The 22056-nt window shown below is 37.8% G+C and overlaps 1 protein-coding gene across 1 annotated transcript in view; it reads right to left on the reverse strand.

Moving 5' to 3' along the window:
• Positions 1-2834: 2834 nt before the first annotated feature.
• LOC129903436 (uncharacterized) overlaps positions 2835-22056 on the reverse strand; it is a 60263-nt gene continuing 41041 nt past the window's right edge. Inside the window, exon 9 of the mRNA XM_055978993.1 lies at positions 2835-2913. Coding sequence (XP_055834968.1) covers positions 2908-2913 — 6 coding nt within the window. The 3' untranslated portion in view covers positions 2835-2907. The remainder of the gene's footprint in view (positions 2914-22056) is intronic.

Raw genomic sequence — 22056 nt, forward strand, 5'->3', positions numbered from 1 at the left:
AGGAAATGTTCTATGACTTGGAATTTTTTTAGCATTTTAGGACCTCATCTACGACACCCTCCTACGAACCATAGGTCCTTATAAGGACCGTAGGTAGGTTCGTCTAATGGGCACCAACAACCTTCTGTACATATCCCTATCCAACTTATCCTTCAGACTTCTGAGGTGTTACATTTAGACACCAAAATCTACACATTTAGAGATGGACCCAAAAACAAGTCAAAATGGAATTATGGGACCCGCATCAGGAATCCCAAAACTATTATCGCTCATTGGTCCAAAATATCTCAAGAAACTTGTGTCTCAAAAATGGACACAATTCGAGCTATGAAATGGGCTAAAACATATCATACAAGAATTTGATCACAAAGACACCATTAAAGAGGCAAAGAAGATCTTTGGGATGAAATATTACCTCAACGAGTTTGCCACACCTTTTTGATGACCCCAACACAATTGAAATCACTGAAATTGGAGCTTCTTAGCTTAAGAAATCGCACTTAGAACCTTTGACATATTTCTATTTAAACCATGATCCTGAGGGACTTAAGTTGATTCACAATTTTAAAAGACAAGTCAAATTACTCATCGTGATCGTGATCCATAGAAAAACATGGCATCGCGATCGCGTAGACCAAAATTGGTTAAATCCCAGATGCTCTTCATGATCATAGCTAGGCCTCACAATCAACTGGCTAAGGACATGCTCCTCTTCAAAATTACGGCTAGGATATGCAGTCATGATTAAGGTACTGTGCCTACACTAGATTTTTCATCAACTTAGTTCAAAGAATAAAATTTCTCCAACGGGGTGCTCAAGATTCATTCGTAACCCCGTGCACACAAATAAACTATGCTATCCTATAAAATTCAGCATTTCAAACTCAACAGAGATGTCGGAACTTCCAACTAAAGTCATATTGATTAAAAATAGGTCCCACACCCAAACTCTGTTTTAAGACGAAAGCGACAACGTTGCTCAGAATGAGTCTTGAAGCCTTGAGACCCGAGTAAAAGGTCCCTCGAGACCAAACTTGACATTTTAGAGCTAACAAAATTATCAAAATTGCATTCTGAGGTCATTTACCTAAAGTTTTGACCGAAGTCAACCGTTTAAACTCCAAAAGCTTTAAAACACAAAAACTTGCACAAAACCCAAATGAACGACCAAGAGACTGAACTATCAATCAAAAACTTTGTGTGATGGTGTTTTCTAAATGTGTACATAAGGTATATTTGATTTCTCTAATTATTTTTATGTTGGTGGACCATTCAGTTTAGTCTCTACATTTTGGTAATTGAGTTATTATTGTTGAACAATATTTTTTTATAGCATTGCCCCGAGAGATATCATGGATTTAATATTTTAATTTGTGAGAATTGCCTTTTTCATAAAAGATCCAGATAGCAACAATATAGAAAAGAACTTACCCTTTAAGAGTACGTAAACACTTAATTCTAGCATTATAAATTGTTGAAAGAGTAGATAATGATACCATTCTATACATTTTTTGTGTCATAGTTGGGTGGACTTAATATTGAAACTCATAGCTTGTTGGGGCTTGCAATATTCTATTTCTTCTATTAAACATCAAATACATGTGTTTTGTAATGATCCTCATGGTTATTTGATTTTTTTGTGTGCTTTTACTAATTTTTTCCTTTTCATAGATTTTGTTCTGTGTTTCTAGCTTGTTGGGGTGGGTGACTTGGTTCCTAAGGTGTTCAAAAATATTTTGGGTGTGTTTTATCTACGTTGGAGCTTTTGTAGTGAAAGATTTTACTTCAGTCAATGTTACTTGCAAACAAAATCGGATGAGACTTCCGTAAGCGTCGTTAACTTTGGAACATTGATCTTGATTTAGTAGGACTTTTGGTTTGGATCTCGCGATGCTGGTTTGATTTTGAAATTCTTGTTTCTTTTAGTAATTTAAGTTGTAGAGTTGACTTTGGTCAATATTTCATCAAGGTGATCATTGAGCCCGAAATGTTTTTTTCTTATTGGGTCACGTATCTGCTTTATGTTCATAGGACTCCAAATAAATCTCAAAGGTCCATTCAAGGACTATGGAAATTTGTTAGAGTTACTTATGCAGCTGCTCCCGCGGAGCTTGGCTCATTTTTGGGAAGCCTCTCTTGCGAAGGGCATCCAAACCAGCGAAAGATGGTGATGTTATCAGCCTTCACTTCTACGTAGCTTAGTCGTTCTTGTGGCTTTCTTTTACCACTGTAGGCTCGTAGCCGCTCTGGAGGAGCCGGAGGAAATTAAAGTCCTCTACTTCTATGGATTTTTCTCCGCTCTTGTGATGTCTTACCTGCGATGAATGTCCGTAGAAACGACAATCAGCTAGTGTTTTATATCCTCTTCTACATTTAATTTCTAAATTAGTGAACACTTAGACACCATTGTTTCTCAAACTGAGGGATTTTTCTGTATTTCTTGATCATTTCTTGTGATCCAAGGTAAAATCCTTCCCTTTTTCTTTCTATTACTGTCACGACCAGATTTCTCAAGTCATAATGGCACCTATTATAACCCACTAGTAAGTAAGTCAACCCGTAAACCCAGAATGATAAGTAATGGATTTGAGGGGAAAAACTAAATAAGAATGGAAAATTCTAAAATAAAAAGAATAGAAAAGAGGAAGCAAACCAAAACGTGATAGATATGACTAAAGATCCCTCAAAGAACCTGGAGGTTACAGGTACAAAGCTACTACAAAACAAAAGACGAGTACAAGTACCAAAGTGGACCAAAAATATATATATAACCATGTCTAGTCTCAAAATCAAAAGACGGGTCATCCATACTGAAGGACACAGAAATGATCCAAAAATGCCAAGTTCTCACACTAGTCTCCGAAGTTGATTGCAACAGGCTCGATCTATTCACAATGGAGCTGGTGCTCAGTCCTGCATCACGAAAATAGATGCAAAATATAGTATGAAAACCAAGACAACACGTACCCAATAGTCATCATAGGGAGACTGAGCAGGAAAGGTAAAAACACAATGAAAAAGAAGAATAAGCCTAAATAGGAACCACGATAAGCATTTAAGGTAAAGAGGTGCCATCTAAGAGAACTACAGCTAATAATACCCAGTTATGCCCCCATAAGCCCGGACGAGACACTCGTATGCAAGTTTAAGTAAAAACATGGACGAACTCCCATAAGCCCATTGGGTACACCGAATAGCTATAACTACTAATGCTAGGATACAAGAATCTGCGATGCCAAGAACTGGAGAACCATGTCATCTTTGAACCAAATATTTTGAGAATTGATGAACCAAGAATGCTCTAGGGATCGAGGCAGGGACTAGCTACCCAGATGCTCGCTCGAATTTTCAAGGTGGTCAAGGCTAGGACTGGGTATCCAGATGCTCTCCATAATACATCGGTACGATCGAGGCCGAAGTTGGGTACCCTGATTCTCGCCATACTAGCAAGTCGATAGAGGACGAGGCAGGGTACCCCTTGTTACACCCCGTACTTTAGTACCTTGGAATGCTTCTTAAGCTTCTAGGAAGGCTCTTAAGTATCGTAGAAGTCATCATGTAAGTCGGATAATCTATAACGCTATCAAATAATCCTAAGGAAAGGAGAAGGAGATACTCCATAATAGAGAAGATTGGAAATAGGGTCATAAGAAACTAAAAGAAGTTGGAGGCCAAGTAGTGAATCGTAGGACTTGACTTACTTGTGAAAGCTATTACTTGGGACATTTTACATACTAAGTTACTTGAGTATACGTCGAGCTTAAGTAGCAAGGAATACATAGGCTCTTGAAGTAAGACGAGATTACGGGCTCAAGAAAGAGAAATAAGGAAACGACGCGCCTACTCAAAGCAAGTAGGTGATGCACCTACTTGGACAAGCAGGTAATGCACTTACTTAGGGTCAAGTAGGTGATGCAGCAACTTGGGCGGACCCCATGCTGACATGTGGTGGCTTTGGATTGGATGCATGATTGAAGTGGCGCCCTAGGGGGCTGCCACGTGTCACCCCTAGGGTCTGCCACATGTCCCCACTTAAGAACACATATATATACATGTGTATTGCTGGATCAACTCACTTTTCAGCATCTTTACACTTTAAAAAAATTGGAGAAAAACTTGGAGAACATGAAGAGAGAGCTACAGATTTGGTTAAGCAAGGTAAGCCCTCCGATTTCATTCCATGAATTAATTATTTAAGGTATTCTTCGGTTAAGCAATGGTGTTTAACAACATAAAATTTATAGTTGGGGTTTCGAGGAGGTTCTCGTTCTTGTCAACAAACCCGTTTTCGGAATGAGACAGTTGTTAGTAATAATACTATAACTCCTTGTGTAAAGCTTCATTTCGAGTGATTCAAGATGTTTTGGAAATATGTTTAATAGGTCTATAACTTTTGTTTATACTATAAAACCCATTTTTTCTTTTATCTTCTCAAAAAAGGATGATGAAGTATAGGTGAGGTGCTGCCCAGATTTCATTTCGGAAATCCTACACGGGTTGTTGTTGGTATTTTGGGCATATCTTTTGGTATAGACTTGATGTAGGGTTGATTCAAAATTTTATGCGACCCTAAGACATATGTCTATAACTTTAATTGAGGCCACAAATCTTTCTTCCCTAAATTACCCCTTCAAAACTAAGCGACAATACAAGACAGTAGGCTGTCCAGAATTCACGTTTTGATAGTTTTGGCGAGTTTAACGAGTTTAGGTTAAGGTATGGGTTTTCCTTTCAATTTGGAGTTTATGGTGTTTTTATGAAGTGTATTACACGTTATGTAAGTGGCTGGATATATGAAAATTCCATAAATATGCTCGACGTTCGAAACAAACCAAATTGGAGTCGCTATAGTTAAATTGTAGTCGAAGCAAGGTGTTGTGCTTATGGTGTGTGGATGCAGGTGTGTGGTGTGTGTTGCAGGGCCTAAATGCGTCCTAAAAGAGGTGGGGGAGCTTCTGGTTTTATCCACACAACACTCCCGCTTCGTACGTTTAAAGGTTTTGCAAAACGGAAACTAGAAACCTTATTTTGGTATCGTGGTTTCGAGCGAGTCATATGGAGTTTATGTGGTATAAGATTGATGTGAATTGTATATATATATGCTGTAGGTTATTGTTGTTGGTTGGCTGTATCTATTAAGAGTATAATTGGAAATTCGGATAGGGCACATTATAGGGGAAATGCTGCCCGATTTTCGTTAACTCTTTAACTAGGTAGGGAACTAGTCGAGAAAGCGAGCGAGGGGATGAGTTCTACAAATACTCATGTGTAGCCTAAGGTGATGGAAAGCCAAGGGTTGTTAATACTCATATTTCTTTTATGTTACTTAGGTTTAAAGGACGATGAGACGAACGGGATAAAAAGTAACCCATAACAGGTATGTAAAGCTAACGTTTTCTTCTTTTGGCATGTTTTGGCATACGTATGTAAGGCTTATACTTTCTTTTAGCATGTCTTTGGCATAAGTATGTAAATCTTATTCCTTCTCTTAGCATGATTTAAATTGCATATAGTTTCTCACTACTTCACTCGTGGATGCCTCAATGTTTCCTTCACTGAGCCTGGGCTAGGTTTTGTTATCGTACGTACTTCTCTGCATTGTTCACTGTTCCCCGATGTGAGGGGGAAGGTACGACCTGTACATGGGATTTGTGGATTTATGATGTGCCATGTACACATATAATATGATATGATCTGATATGACCATCTGATATGATATGATCTGTTACGGAGATATTCCCTACTCTTGATGTATGTTGTGCTGTGGCGCCAGTGACGAGGTAGCGACCAGGTTTTGTTCACCGCGTCCCATAATGGAGCCGAATATGGCATATGTTTATCTGTATACAATATTTGTGGTTATGAAAAACATTTTCATATTTTGGGTATTTAGCTCACTTTTGCACCTTCTGTTCTGGTAATGGCTTTACTTGTTACAGTCCATATTTTACATACTCAGTACATATGTCGTACTGACCCCCCTTTCCTCAGGGGGCTGCGTTTGATGCCCGAAGGTACAGATGTAAACTTTAGAGATCTTCCAGCTTAGGGTTTCCACTCAGCAATGTTGAAAATACTCCACTATTCTGGAGCCTAACTTTTGATACTGGTCATTTGATATAAATGTTTGTTTATTCAGGGGTACGATGGGGCCCTATCCCGTCATATGACTAGGCTAGAATTCTGTAGAGGTCTGTAGACTTGTGATGTGGGATTTGTATATATGTTTTGGGCTTTATGTTCCGTGATGTCCTTAATGGCCTTCGTATGCTACATCTATTTTTGTGCGCTCTCTAGCGATTTTTTTTTGATTTCTTCATATGTTTATTCGGCTAACATACTCAGTGGGGCTAAGGGTACATATGGGTGCCCTAATCGGACACCAGTCACGGCCTACGGAGTTGGGTCATGACAAAAGTGGTATTAGAGCAGTTCGTCCTTGGAGAGTCTACAGACCGTGTCTAGTAGAGTCTTGTTTATCGGTGTGTTGTGCACCACATCTATAAACAGGAGGCTACAGGACATTTAGGATGTTACATTTCTTTCATATCTAAGATCGTGCAATAGAGCCGAGTCATAGGGAATGAAATTCCTCATACTAACATATAGTTTCAGCAGAAGATTAATATTGATAGAAGAAGGTGACCGATGATATTGGAAGTTACAAAGTACGCAGGTAAGCAAAGGCATAGAAGATATATGTCAGGTGAGGTATTAAAGTATGATGGACATATAAAGTTAAAAATGGAAAGGAAAAGTAGACAGGACAGGGTAACAAGTGCAGTTTAAGTCGGGCAGATGAGGTAAGTCCATTTTCATACTGTTGATATTGGGCGTCCTGTGTGGCTGCGATATGATATGATCTGAATGTATATACATGCGTGCCCTATGAGGTACTGTTGGCATTTTCTGTGTACAAGTGTTGAGATAGTAAGAAATACAAAGAAAACTCTATCCAAATTTTCCTAGAAATAAGAAGAGAATGAGATACAGGGCTGTACTATATCTTGAAAGGTTGTGTCCACAACAATGATGAGATTTGATAAAACTACGATATGGATGACCTCGAGAAATGATTTAATTGCTAAATTGATGGCAATAGAAACTATGAGGTCGATACTGGTATAGTAGAACGAAATTGGAAAAGACTTATAAGCCAAAGAAAATGATTTAGAGAAGATTGATAGATCGAGATAAAACGATATATTAAGGCATCGCCTGAATTGATACACAGGGATAAACGATGATGAGTTATAGTTGAAAGAAGTAACAGTATGATTAAGACAAGAGTACAAGGGAAAAAGAATTGTGACTGAAGTGAAGTGTTAATAAGACAGCTTATGAGATATTAAGGATAAGACTAACTAAGAAGGGTAAGTAACCCATAGTAAGAATCGTGAAGACGGTCAAGCAATATTATACTATGGGACTGAATGCGAACATGATACCATGTGAATATAACGAAGGTCATTATGAGAATAAGTAAGGAATAATAAGAAAGTTCTAACAGAGGCACCCAAGATAGACATAAGTAACTGAATATGAGGATGGAGCAAAAGGAGAATGTATAGTCATAGATTTACAGGGGTAGTACAACAATATGGTGTCAAGGTAAACCTAGTATTAAGGTAAGCTCGATATGTTGTTGAGAAAATGAGCATCGGGTGCACGACAAAGATGAAAGTTCATGAAGCATAAAGATGTATTATGTATACGTGACTCGAGTACCAATGATTAGATTGAATTAGCACCTCACGAGTATGTTAAGATGTCGTACATGGGCAACTAAAGGTATGGGTGGTATAAAGGAAGGCATAGATAGGGTGCAGTATACCAAAGGTATTGGAAAGGAATCTTACGCATTTGAAAATTGGAAATAAGGGCATAAGGTATAACACAAACAGACAATGACATGGATACACCCTAAAGGGGGGAAGTAGACAAGAGAAGTACAAGCGTAAGAGAAAATCAATTGACGTTATCATATGTAAATAGGAACGCTTAAACTTCAAACGAGATCCCATAAGGGACGGATGCGATCATACTAGCACTAACGCACCGAATCCCATCAGAACTCTAAAGTTAAGCATGCTTGGGTGAGAGTATTACTATGATGGGTGACCTCTTGGGAAGCGAAAGAGGAAATGAAACACAAGTATTCATACATATTCCCTACGTTTACAAGTAATCCTAACCTTTAGAACTCTGATATTAATTGCTTGATGAAAGTATATGTTATGGCAACGGGATAGAGGAACTCTCCATATAGTCAGTATAAGATCCGAAGGATGTTTTTGGTTTACATTCGAGGATGAATGTTCTAAAGGGGGGAAGGATGTTACACCCCGTACTTTGGTATCTTGGAATGCTTCTTAAGCTTCTTAAGTTTCTAGGAAGGCTCTTAAGTATCGTAGAAGTCATCATGTAAGTCGGATAATCTATAACGCTATCAAATAATCCTAAGGAAAGGAGAAGGAGATACTCCATAATAGAGAAGATTGGAAATAGGGTCATAAGAAACTAAAAGAAGTTGGAGGCCAAGTAGTGAATCGTAGGACTTGACTTACTTGTGAAAGCTATTACTTGGGACATTTTACATACTAAGTTACTTGAGTATACGTCGAGCTTAAGTAGCAAGGAATACATAGGCTCTTGAAGTAAGACGAGATTACGGGCTCAAGAAAGAGAAATAAGGAAACGACGCGCCTACTCAAAGCAAGTAGGTGATGCACCTACTTGGACAAGCAGGTAATGCACTTACTTAGGGTCAAGTAGGTGATGCAGCAACTTGGGCGGACCCCATGCTGACATGTGGTGGCTTTGGATTGGATGCATGATTGAAGTGGCGCCCTAGGGGGCTGCCACGTGTCACCCCTAGGGTCTGCCACATGTCCCCACTTAAGAACACATATATATACATGTGTATTGCTGGATCAACTCACTTTTCAGCATCTTTACACTTTAAAAAAATTGGAGAAAAACTTGGAGAACATGAAGAGAGAGCTACAGATTTGGTTAAGCAAGGTAAGCCCTCCGATTTCATTCCATGAATTAATTATTTAAGGTATTCTTCGGTTAAGCAATGGTGTTTAACAACATAAAATTTATAGTTGGGGTTTCGAGGAGGTTCTCGTTCTTGTCAACAAACCCGTTTTCGGAATGAGACAGTTGTTAGTAATAATACTATAACTCCTTGTGTAAAGCTTCATTTCGAGTGATTCAAGATGTTTTGGAAATATGTTTAATAGGTCTATAACTTTTGTTTATACTATAAAACCCAATTTTTCTTTTATCTTCTCAAAAAAGGATGATGAAGTATAGGTGAGGTGCTGCCCAGATTTCATTTCGGAAATCCTACACGGGTTGTTGTTGGTATTTTGGGCATATCTTTTGGTATAGACTTGATGTAGGGTTGATTCAAAATTTTATGCGACCCTAAGACATATGTCTATAACTTTAATTGAGGCCACAAATCTTTCTTCCCTAAATTACCCCTTCAAAACTAAGCGACAATACAAGACAGTAGGCTGTCCAGAATTCACGTTTTGATAGTTTTGGCGAGTTTAACGAGTTTAGGTTAAGGTATGGGTTTTCCTTTCAATTTGGAGTTTATGGTGTTTTTATGAAGTGTATTACACGTTATGTAAGTGGCTGGATATATGAAAATTCCATAAATATGCTCGACGTTCGAAACAAACCAAATTGGAGTCGCTATAGTTAAATTGTAGTCGAAGCAAGGTGTTGTGCTTATGGTGTGTGGATGCAGGTGTGTGGTGTGTGTTGCAGGGCCTAAATGCGTCCTAAAAGAGGTGGGGGAGCTTCTGGTTTTATCCACACAACACTCCCGCTTCGTACGTTTAAAGGTTTTGCAAAACGGAAACTAGAAACCTTATTTTGGTATCGTGGTTTCGAGCGAGTCATATGGAGTTTATGTGGTATAAGATTGATGTGAATTGTATATATATATGCTGTAGGTTATTGTTGTTGGTTGGCTGTATCTATTAAGAGTATAATTGGAAATTCGGATAGGGCACATTATAGGGGAAATGCTGCCCGATTTTCGTTAACTCTTTAACTAGGTAGGGAACTAGTCGAGAAAGCGAGCGAGGGGATGAGTTCTACAAATACTCATGTGTAGCCTAAGGTGATGGAAAGCCAAGGGTTGTTAATACTCATATTTCTTTTATGTTACTTAGGTTTAAAGGACGATGAGACGAACGGGATAAAAAGTAACCCATAACAGGTATGTAAAGCTAACGTTTTCTTCTTTTGGCATGTTTTGGCATACGTATGTAAGGCTTATACTTTCTTTTAGCATGTCTTTGGCATAAGTATGTAAATCTTATTCCTTCTCTTAGCATGATTTAAATTGCATATAGTTTCTCACTACTTCACTCGTGGATGCCTCAATGTTTCCTTCACTGAGCCTGGGCTAGGTTTTGTTATCGTACGTACTTCTCTGCATTGTTCACTGTTCCCCGATGTGAGGGGGAAGGTACGACCTGTACATAGTATTTGTGGAGTTATGATGTGCCATGTACACATATAATATGATATGATCTGATATGATCATCTGATATGATATGATCTGTTACGGAGATATTCCCTAATCTTGATGTATGTTGTGCTGTGGCGCCAGTGACGGGGTGGAGACCACATTTTGTTCACCGCGTCCCATAATAGGGCCGGATATGGCATATGTTTATCTGCATACATTATTTGTGGTTATGAAAAACATTTTCATATTTTGGGTATTTAGCTCACTTTTGCACCTTTTGTTCTGGTAATGGCTTTACTTGTTACAGTCCATGTTTTACATACTCAGTACATATGTCGTACTGACCCCCCTTTTCTCAGGGGGCTGTGTTTCATGCCTGCAGGTACAAATGTTAACTTTGGAGATCTTCCAGCTTAGGGTTTCCACTCAGCAATGTTGGAAGTGCTCCACTGTTCCGGACCCTAACTTTTGATACTGGTCATTTGATATAAATGTTTGTTTATTCAGGGGTACGACGGGGCCCTATCCCTTCATATGACTAGGCTAGCATTCTGTAGAGGTCTGTAGACTTGTGATGTGGGTTCTGTATATATATTTTGGGCTTTATGTTCCGTGATGTCCTTAACGGCCTTCGTATGCTACATCTATTTTCGTGCGCTCTCTAGCAATTTTTTTTGATTTCTTCATATGTTTATTCGGCTGACATACTCAGTGGGACTAAGGGTACGTATGGGTCCCTAATCGTACACCAGTCATGGCCTACAGAATTGGGTCGTGACACCCCTGATGCTCCCCAATGGAATTTCAAAATGGAGGCCGGGTCTAGGTACCTAGATGTTTATAGATAATTTATCCGATGGTGCCAAATATTCTCCTTTTTAACTGGACGCTAATAGTTTTGAGAATCTCATCCTTAATGAATCAACTGATATATCACCAAGGCTACAACCGGAACCAAAATAAATGATTACAAAGTTTAGTATCATCGATGCATCTTGAGAGTCACAATTAGAGAGTTATGGATAAGGATATTCATAATAGCAAGGTTATCGCCTAGCTAAGGCCAAACTACTAGGTATTAGTCCGTTACACCATTCTACAAGGATCCAAGCCTACAGGAGCGATGTCGGGGCAGATAAAGCAAGTTTATAACCTATACTAAGGCCAACATGATCCAGAATACCAACATCACATGCATTCAACTCCTCTTAATTTACTTGCAATTAACAGGAGGGATCGCATGCTTACAAATACCCAAAAAACCCAATGAAAGCCTAAAACATGATTTCTAATACCTAAGATAAAAATAAGCTACCCAACTCAAATTTCATCAATCTCAACATGCTTTCACACATTCCATCTCAATCTAAAGAAAGAAAAGGAGTAGCCTGCTTGTATACTGAACACGCGTGCTCTAAATTACTGTGCCAGAGCTTTTGCTTTCCGAATTTCCTCGGAATGCTTCCACGATGTCAAAAATAGAATTCTAATGTCAATATGGTCATTTAAACACTACTTTATAATTTTTAGAGATGGACCAATTTTGGGATCTAAAATGGGAAATATAGGGCCCGCTTTCGAAATTTTAGGATTGACTCCAAAAACTAGTCCCAAATAGCACCCCGCACTCAAGGATCAAATTGAAAGTCAGTTCGGGGTTGAAAAACAACACGAAACGATATTCAACTAAATTTTCACAATTTAAGCTAAAAGGAACAACTATGGCAGCATCTACAAGCAGCATTTTATCTAAAACAAAACCCCCACAACCCAAACCAAGCATACTACGATGGTCCTTCTGGAAAAACTCAAAATTTAGCCTCAAGAATCACCAAGAACGGGGCTAAAATAGCCAAGATACAATTCTCCAAAATTCATAAAACTTTCAATCTGAAAATGATAATGGCATAAGTTAACATAGTAAATTTACCTTACACAAAGGTCCTAAACTAGTTTCCGAGCTCACCAATGGATTCCCCACACAATTTCCTTGAATTTAGACCCTTGGATCACCAAATTTTGTTGAGAAAATGGAGAAGAAATCAATGTTTGAACATCGAGGAAAGTGTTGAGTTCATCCATGGTCTTTTATTAAAAGACCTAGGTTTAGGCCTTCGCAAATATGGAGTTCAGGATAGCTAACCTTTGCGAATGCGACCAGAGGTCCGCAAATGCGGAGGCAAAAGAGGCATACCTTCGCGAATGCGGACATGACCACACAAAGCAGAGAACAAAGTCCAGGATTTTTGAGAACGCGTCTAGGGGCCCATAATTGCGAAGAACAATTTCACCTGCACTAGATATCGGTTGAAATGTTGATTTTCACCAAGTTCAAATATTCTGACGGGGTGCTCGAAATTTATTCGAATCCCGTGTGTGCAAACAAGATATTCTACGCCAATAAATTCGATGTTCCAAACTTAATGGCGTAGTCAAAATTTCCATATGAGGTCGTTACGACTAAAAGTGGATCCCACACCCAAGTGTCATTCTGAGCCTAATTCCACAACAAGCCTCGGAATTAGATCAAAAGCCTCGAAAAGCAAATGAAGGGTCATTCTAGACCAAACTCGACATTCCAAAGCTAACCGCACTGTCGGAATTTTATTTGAGTGCGTTTTCCAAGAATGTTGACCAAAGTCAACTATGGGGCTAAATTTCAAAGAAAAAGCATCAAATGGCCCCAAAATCATATTGATTGCCCTGATACTCTGGACGACCATGCTACTAACCTAATTTGTTCATTTCAGAGCTGATAAAACCAAACAAAAATTATTATGAGGTCATTTAACTAAAGTTATGACCAAAGTCAACTTTTTAAATTATAAAAGCTCCAAAATAGAGAAACAGTTCTAAAAACCAAAGGATGACCAGGCGATCAAGCTACCGGCACCAGCAGGTCATAAATGACTTGGGTCATTATAGGAATGCTCTAAACAATGAAATGAAAGCAGTATTAGAAAAATGACCTGGAGGATCATTACAACTATGTGTTTTTTAATCCGCAATTGTTTTTTGATATGGGTCTCTAAATCCTTGATTCGTCCATTCTTTAAAGCAAGCTTTTTAGACCATTTGAGGTGCGAATTCACTCGTACTTCCCCCAATTTTGAGGCATGTGATCCTCACCTCGAGAGGAGTATTGTTAAGCTCCGTTGGTCGATTTGAATATGAATTTCTTGACATAGATATAGGTATAGTTAGTCCTGTATTGATATGTAGATTCTATTTTTTGTATAACGATATGTTCCATTGCATGATTATTTTAAACCATAGTATCCTTGCATAGGTCCCCGTGGATTGAAAATTGACAAAAACTCAAAAAATAAACAAATGAGGGAAGTGTTTGTCAGGAATCGCTATAGCAGTTTTTGGTCTAACAAATGACCTGTTTTCTATAGTGGCATTTGGTATATTGAAGGTTGAGTTTATTATTTGTGTTTAAGTTAGTTTTTCTCTCAAGTCATGTCATAATTTTCCAAACTCGACCAGAGAACACCTAGGGCGACCTTTTCAAGGCTTAGGGCTATTTTTATCCTGAAGTAAGTAAATTTTATTTTTTTTCTTTCCTAGTTCTATTTTCTTGATAGAATCGAAGGGTTAATTCTTCGTATAACATTGTGGGCGAAACCCTAGAGTTATATTGTTGGGAAGAATGTTAAACTTTTGTAATTATGCATGTTTTCCAATTCCTTTATGTTGAATTTAGTCTTCTAGCATGAAATTCTTAATTTAGGCTATAATTTTGGTATTGGGGAATCTAGGAACCCCATAAAAATAGGTTCTTGAGCAGACAATTTATTCAAGAGAGCTTAAAGGAATAAAAACTATAATAACGTGATTGAGTTGATCATGGAAAATCTCTGGTTTGATGAAACACCTCATTAATTATTTGTTAGACCTTCTAGAAAAATATAATTAGATGGGTTTGAATACTCAAGACCTTCATTCGAATAAAGTAGGGTATTTGTAACCCCAAAAGTTCTACCCCAAACTAGACCCTTAATAAAAATTAAAAGTTTAGAATTTTGCAATTTTTGGGAGTCACGAGCAGCATTTACAGGCCATAAATGAAACCATAGGTTGTAGATTAGGCTCGTAGATCAGTTCGAAAGTTGGTAAAAAATTCTACATATGGTGTTTATGGCTCGTGGAATGAACCAAGAACCATAGATAATATATGTAGAAAATATTTAGAGAACATTGAAATACTTTGAGTTTTACAGACAGACAATAAGGTCCGTAAACACTTCAATAGGTCGTAGATTAACTCTTAGTCTGAACTACAGAAATTCTATTCCAACCTGATTTTCATGAATGTGCAGGATGGCCCATAAATAGAACTACGAGCCATAAATCAAGTCCATAAATCTGATCTTTAGAAACCCAGAAATTTAGCTTGTGTTCTATGAGTGGGATACACTTCCCGTAAAAGGAATTACAAAGTGTAGATTGCCCCTGTAGATGTCTTTTGGCAGTTTTTAAGAGGAGTTATTTTACTCTTTTTCCATCCCTTCTAGGCCTAAACCTCGATGTTTTTAAACCTAATTAAGGTCCTTATCAATATAATACGTCCAATTACTCTCCCATAATCCTTCCCAAGTCTTAGAATTAGAAGAAGAAGAGCAACCTAGGACTTATAGCATCTCCATCAGCTTTTTTCAAGAATTCTTGTTCTCCCAAGTATGTAAGGCTAACCTAGTGAGAAAATAAGTGCGTCCACATGACCTACATGTAGAATTCAATTAGTAAAGATCAAAACTACGGTTTTTACCTCAAGTTAGCCCAAATCAAAATTTCCTATGCATTCTTGTTAGGGATTTTTTCTTTTAATGTCGGAATTTAAGTTTTCTATTTATTCATGATCACTGATTGTTGTTCGTTCTCATTATACCACATAAACCTTATTCAATTAAGATATGTTTTCTTAAATTTTTGAAAAATCAAGTATTATGCATTGATTTCATATTCCAAGAAAATCTCAAGTATTAAAAGAATGACCAGTTTTAAGAAAGCATATCAGTTTTAGAGGAAATACTTTCAGTCAATTTTTAGAGCAAGTTCAGTCTCATAATGAAGTATTTTGAGTAGTATTTTCAAGACAGAGATTATCGTTTTCTCCTAAAGTTAGACCCTTTTCCCTAAAATGGAACTATATTTAGTTATTCAGCATTATTACATATTTGGGAGTAGTATATAGCACCGAATTGAGTAAGAAATTAGATAACACAAACCACAAAAATTGTGTGGCTAGCGTAGGATAGTTTTATGTCATTGATTCGAGCGACTCCTCATAAAGTCCCTAGTAAGGGCTTAGATTTGGATTCATTAGTACAGTTCTACCTTTACCCTGACAAAGTATTGGATGGCTCCGACAACATGGGATAGATGTTGTACCATCACGAGGGTCATATTGATGGTTGTCGTTAGAGAAACTCCCCCAAAAAAGTGAAGTATACTATTTTAGTATTTGATATTATTGCTTATATCAGTTATAAATCTTTATTGTTTTCATTACACTTACATTCTTTACTTTCAGTTGAGTTACTTTTCAGTTTCCTTTAAGCATCTATATTAAGTTTAGCAGGTTATTTGATTCACTCATTTTACATACCTTACATTTTATATATTGATGTCATTTGACGTTGTATCTTTTAATGATGCAGATATAGGTGTTCAAGATTGACAACAAGCATTTTATTGAGATATTTGCTTTATCAAATTTTGGCGAGACCTCATTTCTTTCAGAGGGCTCCGATTTGCTTATGTTCTTCCATTTCAGTAGATATTTAGGTGGATATTCAGGATTCTGTAGATCTTTTCTTGGCACCTATCTTTAGTTTAGTAGAGGTGTCATACACAAGTTAGCGAGTCAATTCATTCTTCAATATTCAAATGTTTTCTAACATTATTGTTATTGTTACGGTTTAGAGTTATTTTCAGACTTTTTCTTCAATAAGTTTTTATTTTAAATTCTCATCTCTTTTAAAACTTTCGCATAAGTGTTTAGTCTTCAGTTCAGTACTAAGCCAGGCCAAGAATTGGTTGGGACCAATAGTGGTTCTGAGTGTCGGCCACGTCTAGGGTATAGGCTTTAGGCTTGAAAAACTTTGTATCAGTGCACAAGGCTTAAGTGTCCTAGGATATCTATGAGTCGTGTCTAGTAGAGTCTTTCTTATGGGTGTTAAACGCGCCACATTTATAATAGGGAGGCTACAAGATATTAGGAAGTATTACCCTTCTTTCGTACTCTAGTTCGTGTGATAGAGTTTAACTTTATCAAATTTTCCTCTAACTTGTGCATTCATGTATTTCAGATCATTCATATAAAGTGTACTGCCAGTCAGAGAATGTCGCAAATGATGAGGTTCCCGCTGGAACCAATGTGAGTACCATGCCTCCAGGGGCGGCTTCAGGATAAAGCAACTGAAGCCACTACTTTAGGCCTCAAGAAAATTTAGGCCCCAAATTTTTTTTATCTTATAATATGATGTAGTCCGTAATAAAAGTAATCAATAAAGAAAAATGTCTAATCTTTAATATGTTTTTTTGTTCATTATTTATATTATTTTTATTTTAAAAAAATATGCAAATATAACACTCAAGGAATTAACTTTCTCGATAACTTTAAATTATCATCTAATGTTTGTTCAAATATTTATCTAACTTATGTAAACAAATGCTATCATCTAACATATGTAATAACCTATAAAATTTTAGACCATGATCTTATATTTTTTCATACTATTTTTTATTTTGAGATAATTGGTGAAAAATATTTAAAGAAAAAGTGAATGTCAACCAAAAGATATGAATTAATTTATTCAAAACCCAATATACACATTAGCAAACTATATTATAAAAGTAATTAATAACCTTACAACTTGAATCAACTCTAAATTAAAATAATTATAATTTTTATTTAAATAACTTAAAGCCACTTCTTACTATTTGGCTTTGGGCCACAAGTTTTGTTTAGCCGCCCATGCATGCCTCCATCTAGAATGCAAACCTGAAACGAAACTCGCTCAGCAGATCAAGGCGTAAGTGTATGGACTCAAGAGGTGTCGGCTAGCATTGTGAGGGTTCCACAAACATCTGTTCCTCAACCTCCCCTCACTTCAGAGGTAGAGTTTAAGAGAGCTATTTAAATGCTCACTCAGTTGGTTGCTACTCAATCAGGCCGTCAGGTCACTACAATCACTAACTCTCGGATTTCCTTAGGATGAACCCCCCTCGGTATTCACAAGATCCAAGGAAGAGAAGGATCCTCAGAACTTCATCGATGATATATGAAAGATTCTTAAGGCGATTCATGCTACCGAGACTAGGTGAGTTGAACTTGTTTCTTATAAACTCAAAGATGTAGCAAATATTTGGTTCAACTAGGGAGGAAGGTCATGGTAAGGATGCTGAACCAGATGTTTAAAATAATTTCGAGAAAGCATTTCTGAATCACTTCTTCCCCAAGAGCTGAGAGAAACGAAAGTAGAGGAGTTTGTGAATCTAAAGCAGGGTGGGATGAGTGTGAATGAGAATGGTCTCAAGTTCATTCAACTATCCCTCTATGCTTAGGATGAAGAAGTTTGTCTCTAGATTGGGCAAACATGTGAAGAAGGAATGCAATGCTACACTATTGATTTCTGATATGGACATCTCTAAACTCATGGTGTATTCTCAACAGGTTGAGGAAGATAAGCAGAAGGATAGGGAAGAACACCAGAGGAAAAACGCAAAATCAGCAGGTCATGAGCCCAATCAACCTAGAACCAGAAATGGTAACAAGTCATTCTTCCAGAAGAGCACATTTGGACATGCGCCATCATCTCAGTCACCAATACAAGAAAATAGGAATGATCAAAGGTCTCGGAAAGGGTTCTAGTCTCAAGATAGTATGGCACAAGTATTTACTCGAAACCCACCTTGTGGCAAGTGTGGTAGGCCCCATCTAGGGGAGTTTCATGGTGGCATAATTATAAGTGTGGGCAATTGGGTCATGTTTTAAGGACTATCTAATGTGGAAGCAAGGTAATGAGGGCAGTAAGGCCTAGTCTTTATCAATAGCTCCAATAGGCAGGGTTGTTGTCGTCACAACCCGATTTTTCAGGTCATGATGACACCTGCTAACACCTACCAACAAGTAAGACTAACCCTCAACCATTAGCCCAAAATTTGAGGCAGTGGCCTATTAAGCGAAAGATGAAAAATTAAAGCAGAAAATAAATAGTAATAAGAAAAAAGAGAACAACTTAAATAAAACACAAGGAACTACCCAAGCCCTAACATCAGCCAGTAATCGATCATCTAAGTCAAAATAGGAGTATAAAGCTTTTAAAACACAAGTATAAGTACAGACAGTCTTCAAACGCAAGTAAAGACTAGTCCTAATCCAACATAGATAGAAATCAGCAACTTCGGATGCCAGGAGCTCACCCAATCTATGAATGCAAGCAGCTCCGCACCAAGACCAAGTCACAGGTGATAACTCGTACTATGATTTTCAGGGTGCAGAAGTGTAATATGAGTATGAGACAAATGATACTATGTAGGCATAAGTTGACTTCGTTCCACAAATAAAGTAAGTATAAATATCATATAACCAGGTAAATATAGCACAAGTAACTAATTAGGGGCCAAACAAAGTAGTACAAGAAATAAGGGCAAAGAGAAAGAATACATAGAGAAAAGAGCTGAGTCAAGAAATGCATATGAAAGCGTAAGCTAACAACCTATTTACAATAAGAAGGCACTATAGGTGTCAACTAATCAAGAACGGAAGATTGATTGTCACCACTAATCACATAGCCACCTAAGGAGTAATCTCAACCTAGTAGGGAGTACCAACAACATATCAAAACTAAGACACCCTATAGACCAACTACAAATACAACGAGTGAAATATACAAGTATAATCATATAATAACCAACTGGATGCCTATACCCCTAGAAGGTACAATAATTGACAAACATACCTCCAACCCCCATAAAATCGGGGGACAAAGAACAAAAAAGTATGTCGGTAATAGGAGATGTATGTGAATGCAAGTTTGTAGTAAAACCCATAGTATCGTCTGAAACCATCAGCAACCTCTAACTATAAGCACCCTAAAAAGGGCCCGTCCAACTAGCTAGTAAACTCCCAAGGGCATCAGCCCAGTTAGAAAGACTAAACCCGAGGGCTGCCCAGCCAGATAGTAAATTCTCGGGGGCACCCGCCCAGCTAGAAAGAGTAACTCATGGGCATCAGCATGACCATCCACATGCAAGAAATGGGGTCAATGTACTGGCTAGTCAAGTACATCATGAATGCCTCTAATGTATTGAGTAGAAAAAAGAGTACATCCATGATGCCTCATAATCTCAAAAATCAGTAAGTCAAGCGATCCAAGTGATATAGTTCTCATCAAAACTAGTCTAAAAATAGTAAAAGTGTGAGAAAGCCTTCTCAAAAATAGTAGTAAAAAATCCATAGAAGGAATCGAGATCGTACCACAAAATATGTGAAAATGCTCAACCAATTCAAGTATACCATCACCGGTATCCAAATAAGGTACGCACAATCATAAATGAAATACCAAATCTTCCCACACTACCAAGATGAAGGAAAATAAATTGGAATGCAATCACTCCTCGAACATGGCCTCAGTCCTAATAATAATAATACTACACAAAAAAGCATCACAAGGGGGAGAAATATCTCTAGAAACGATGCTTTTACCCCAGATATGCCATATTATCTCACAACCGAGATCTGTAAAGAAACACCTACAACTAATACAAGCTTCTAAGGTCTCAAGCACTAGCGCACGGTACACCATCCAATACAATCCCTACCGAAAGTTACGCCTAGCTATAAGGGAAATGAAACACAAGATGAAGCAACTAAGGCACAAAGCTAGCCTAAGACCATCAATGCCAATCTTAAAGAGGATAATAACGCTAAGGCAATACCACAACCAAGGCCCATGGCCTAAATGATGGATTTCACGAGACTATCCTTGTCTAGGGCTTAATCGGAACCAAGAAAAAAGAATGGAAAGAGGGTAAATCTAATCTCGGCAAATACCAACCTAAATCATATGCAATATATACTAAACAATATCTAATAAATCTTAGTCAAAGTAGGAGACTGTACCCTACCTAAAAGTCGATCACGCGCACTTCGTATCCACCACTTTGAAGCTTCCCACCTCTGAATCACCTCCAATTTCCACCACGCTAATAATATATTGATAACCTCATCAATACAGACATTTTGACACTAAAATTATATTTTTCAGAGATGGACCTAAAATTGGGTCTAAAATGAGATTGTTTGACCTACGGAGGAAATCTCGAAATTGACTCCGTAAAAAGTCATTTGAGCTTACTGGACTTGCGTTTCAAAATACAATACAATTTGATTATCGAAACAAGGAAAATATTTTATGCATTTAAATCTCCATTAAAACTCTAATTCAAGATTGAGCAGCCTTTTAGGATGGAAATCAACTCAATATGATGACTTTCGAAGATCCTCGAAAACTCCACAATGTAGTGATGATCCACACGAACACCCAACACTTGAAATCGCCTCAAACAAAGCTCCTTGGCTTTAATTATCAAATTTTGAAATTGAGGAAGAAAACTGAAAATGGGTTAGAAATAAACCCCCAACCATCACAAAATCGGCTAAAAAGATCGATTAAGCGACCCCCTCAAAGAGGTGGGCCTCACTAATATGATACTCATGTCGCAAAAGCGACGAGCCACTTTAGCAAGCCTAGTGTCATTTTAGCGACACCCACCTAAGGGCATTGTCACTTTAGCGATAGTCGCTTTAGTGACCCAAGGTGGTTTTACCGATGGTACTAGACACAGCTGGTGTAGTTGGGTTTTAGAAATGCCCAATTCACCGATAGGGTGCTCGAGATTCGTTCGGAGCCCCGTGTGCATAAATGAGCTATGCTACCCCACAAAATTTTATGATCCGAACTCAACAGCGCATTCAAAATTTCCATCAAAGATCATCTCGATAAAAAGGTGGGTCCCACACCTAAGCGCCATTTTAAATCAAAATCCACAAGGGTCTCAAAATGAGACTGGAAGCTCGAGAATTGCACAAAAGGTCATGCTAGACCAAACTTGACATTTCGGAGCTAATTGCGTTGACCGAATTTCAATCCAAACATATTTACCAAGAATGTTAACAAAAGTCAAACTTAGGTCAAAGCTTAAAGGCTAAAACACCTAATGGCTCAAACTCACACTAAAAGCCTCGGGGCTCAAGCCAAGCATCCTACTAACCTAAAATAACCATTCTGGCACTGATGGAACCAACAAAACTCCATTCTGAGGTCGTCTTCCTTGAGGTTTGATCGAAGTCAATTGTTCAAACTCCAAGATCTCCAAAAGAGGGAAATGTTCAAGAAACCCAAATAAACGACCAAGCAAACAAACTCTCAGTGCCAGCAGGTTATAAATGGTTTGGGGTCATCACAAAAAGCTCTAAATACTGAAAAGATTGGAAAATGGAGGAAATGATCTAGAGGGTCATTACAACATCCGCTACTAAAAGA

Source organism: Solanum dulcamara, chromosome 9 (assembly GCF_947179165.1).
Source record: "Solanum dulcamara chromosome 9, daSolDulc1.2, whole genome shotgun sequence".
Classification (NCBI taxonomy): domain Eukaryota; kingdom Viridiplantae; phylum Streptophyta; class Magnoliopsida; order Solanales; family Solanaceae; genus Solanum; species Solanum dulcamara.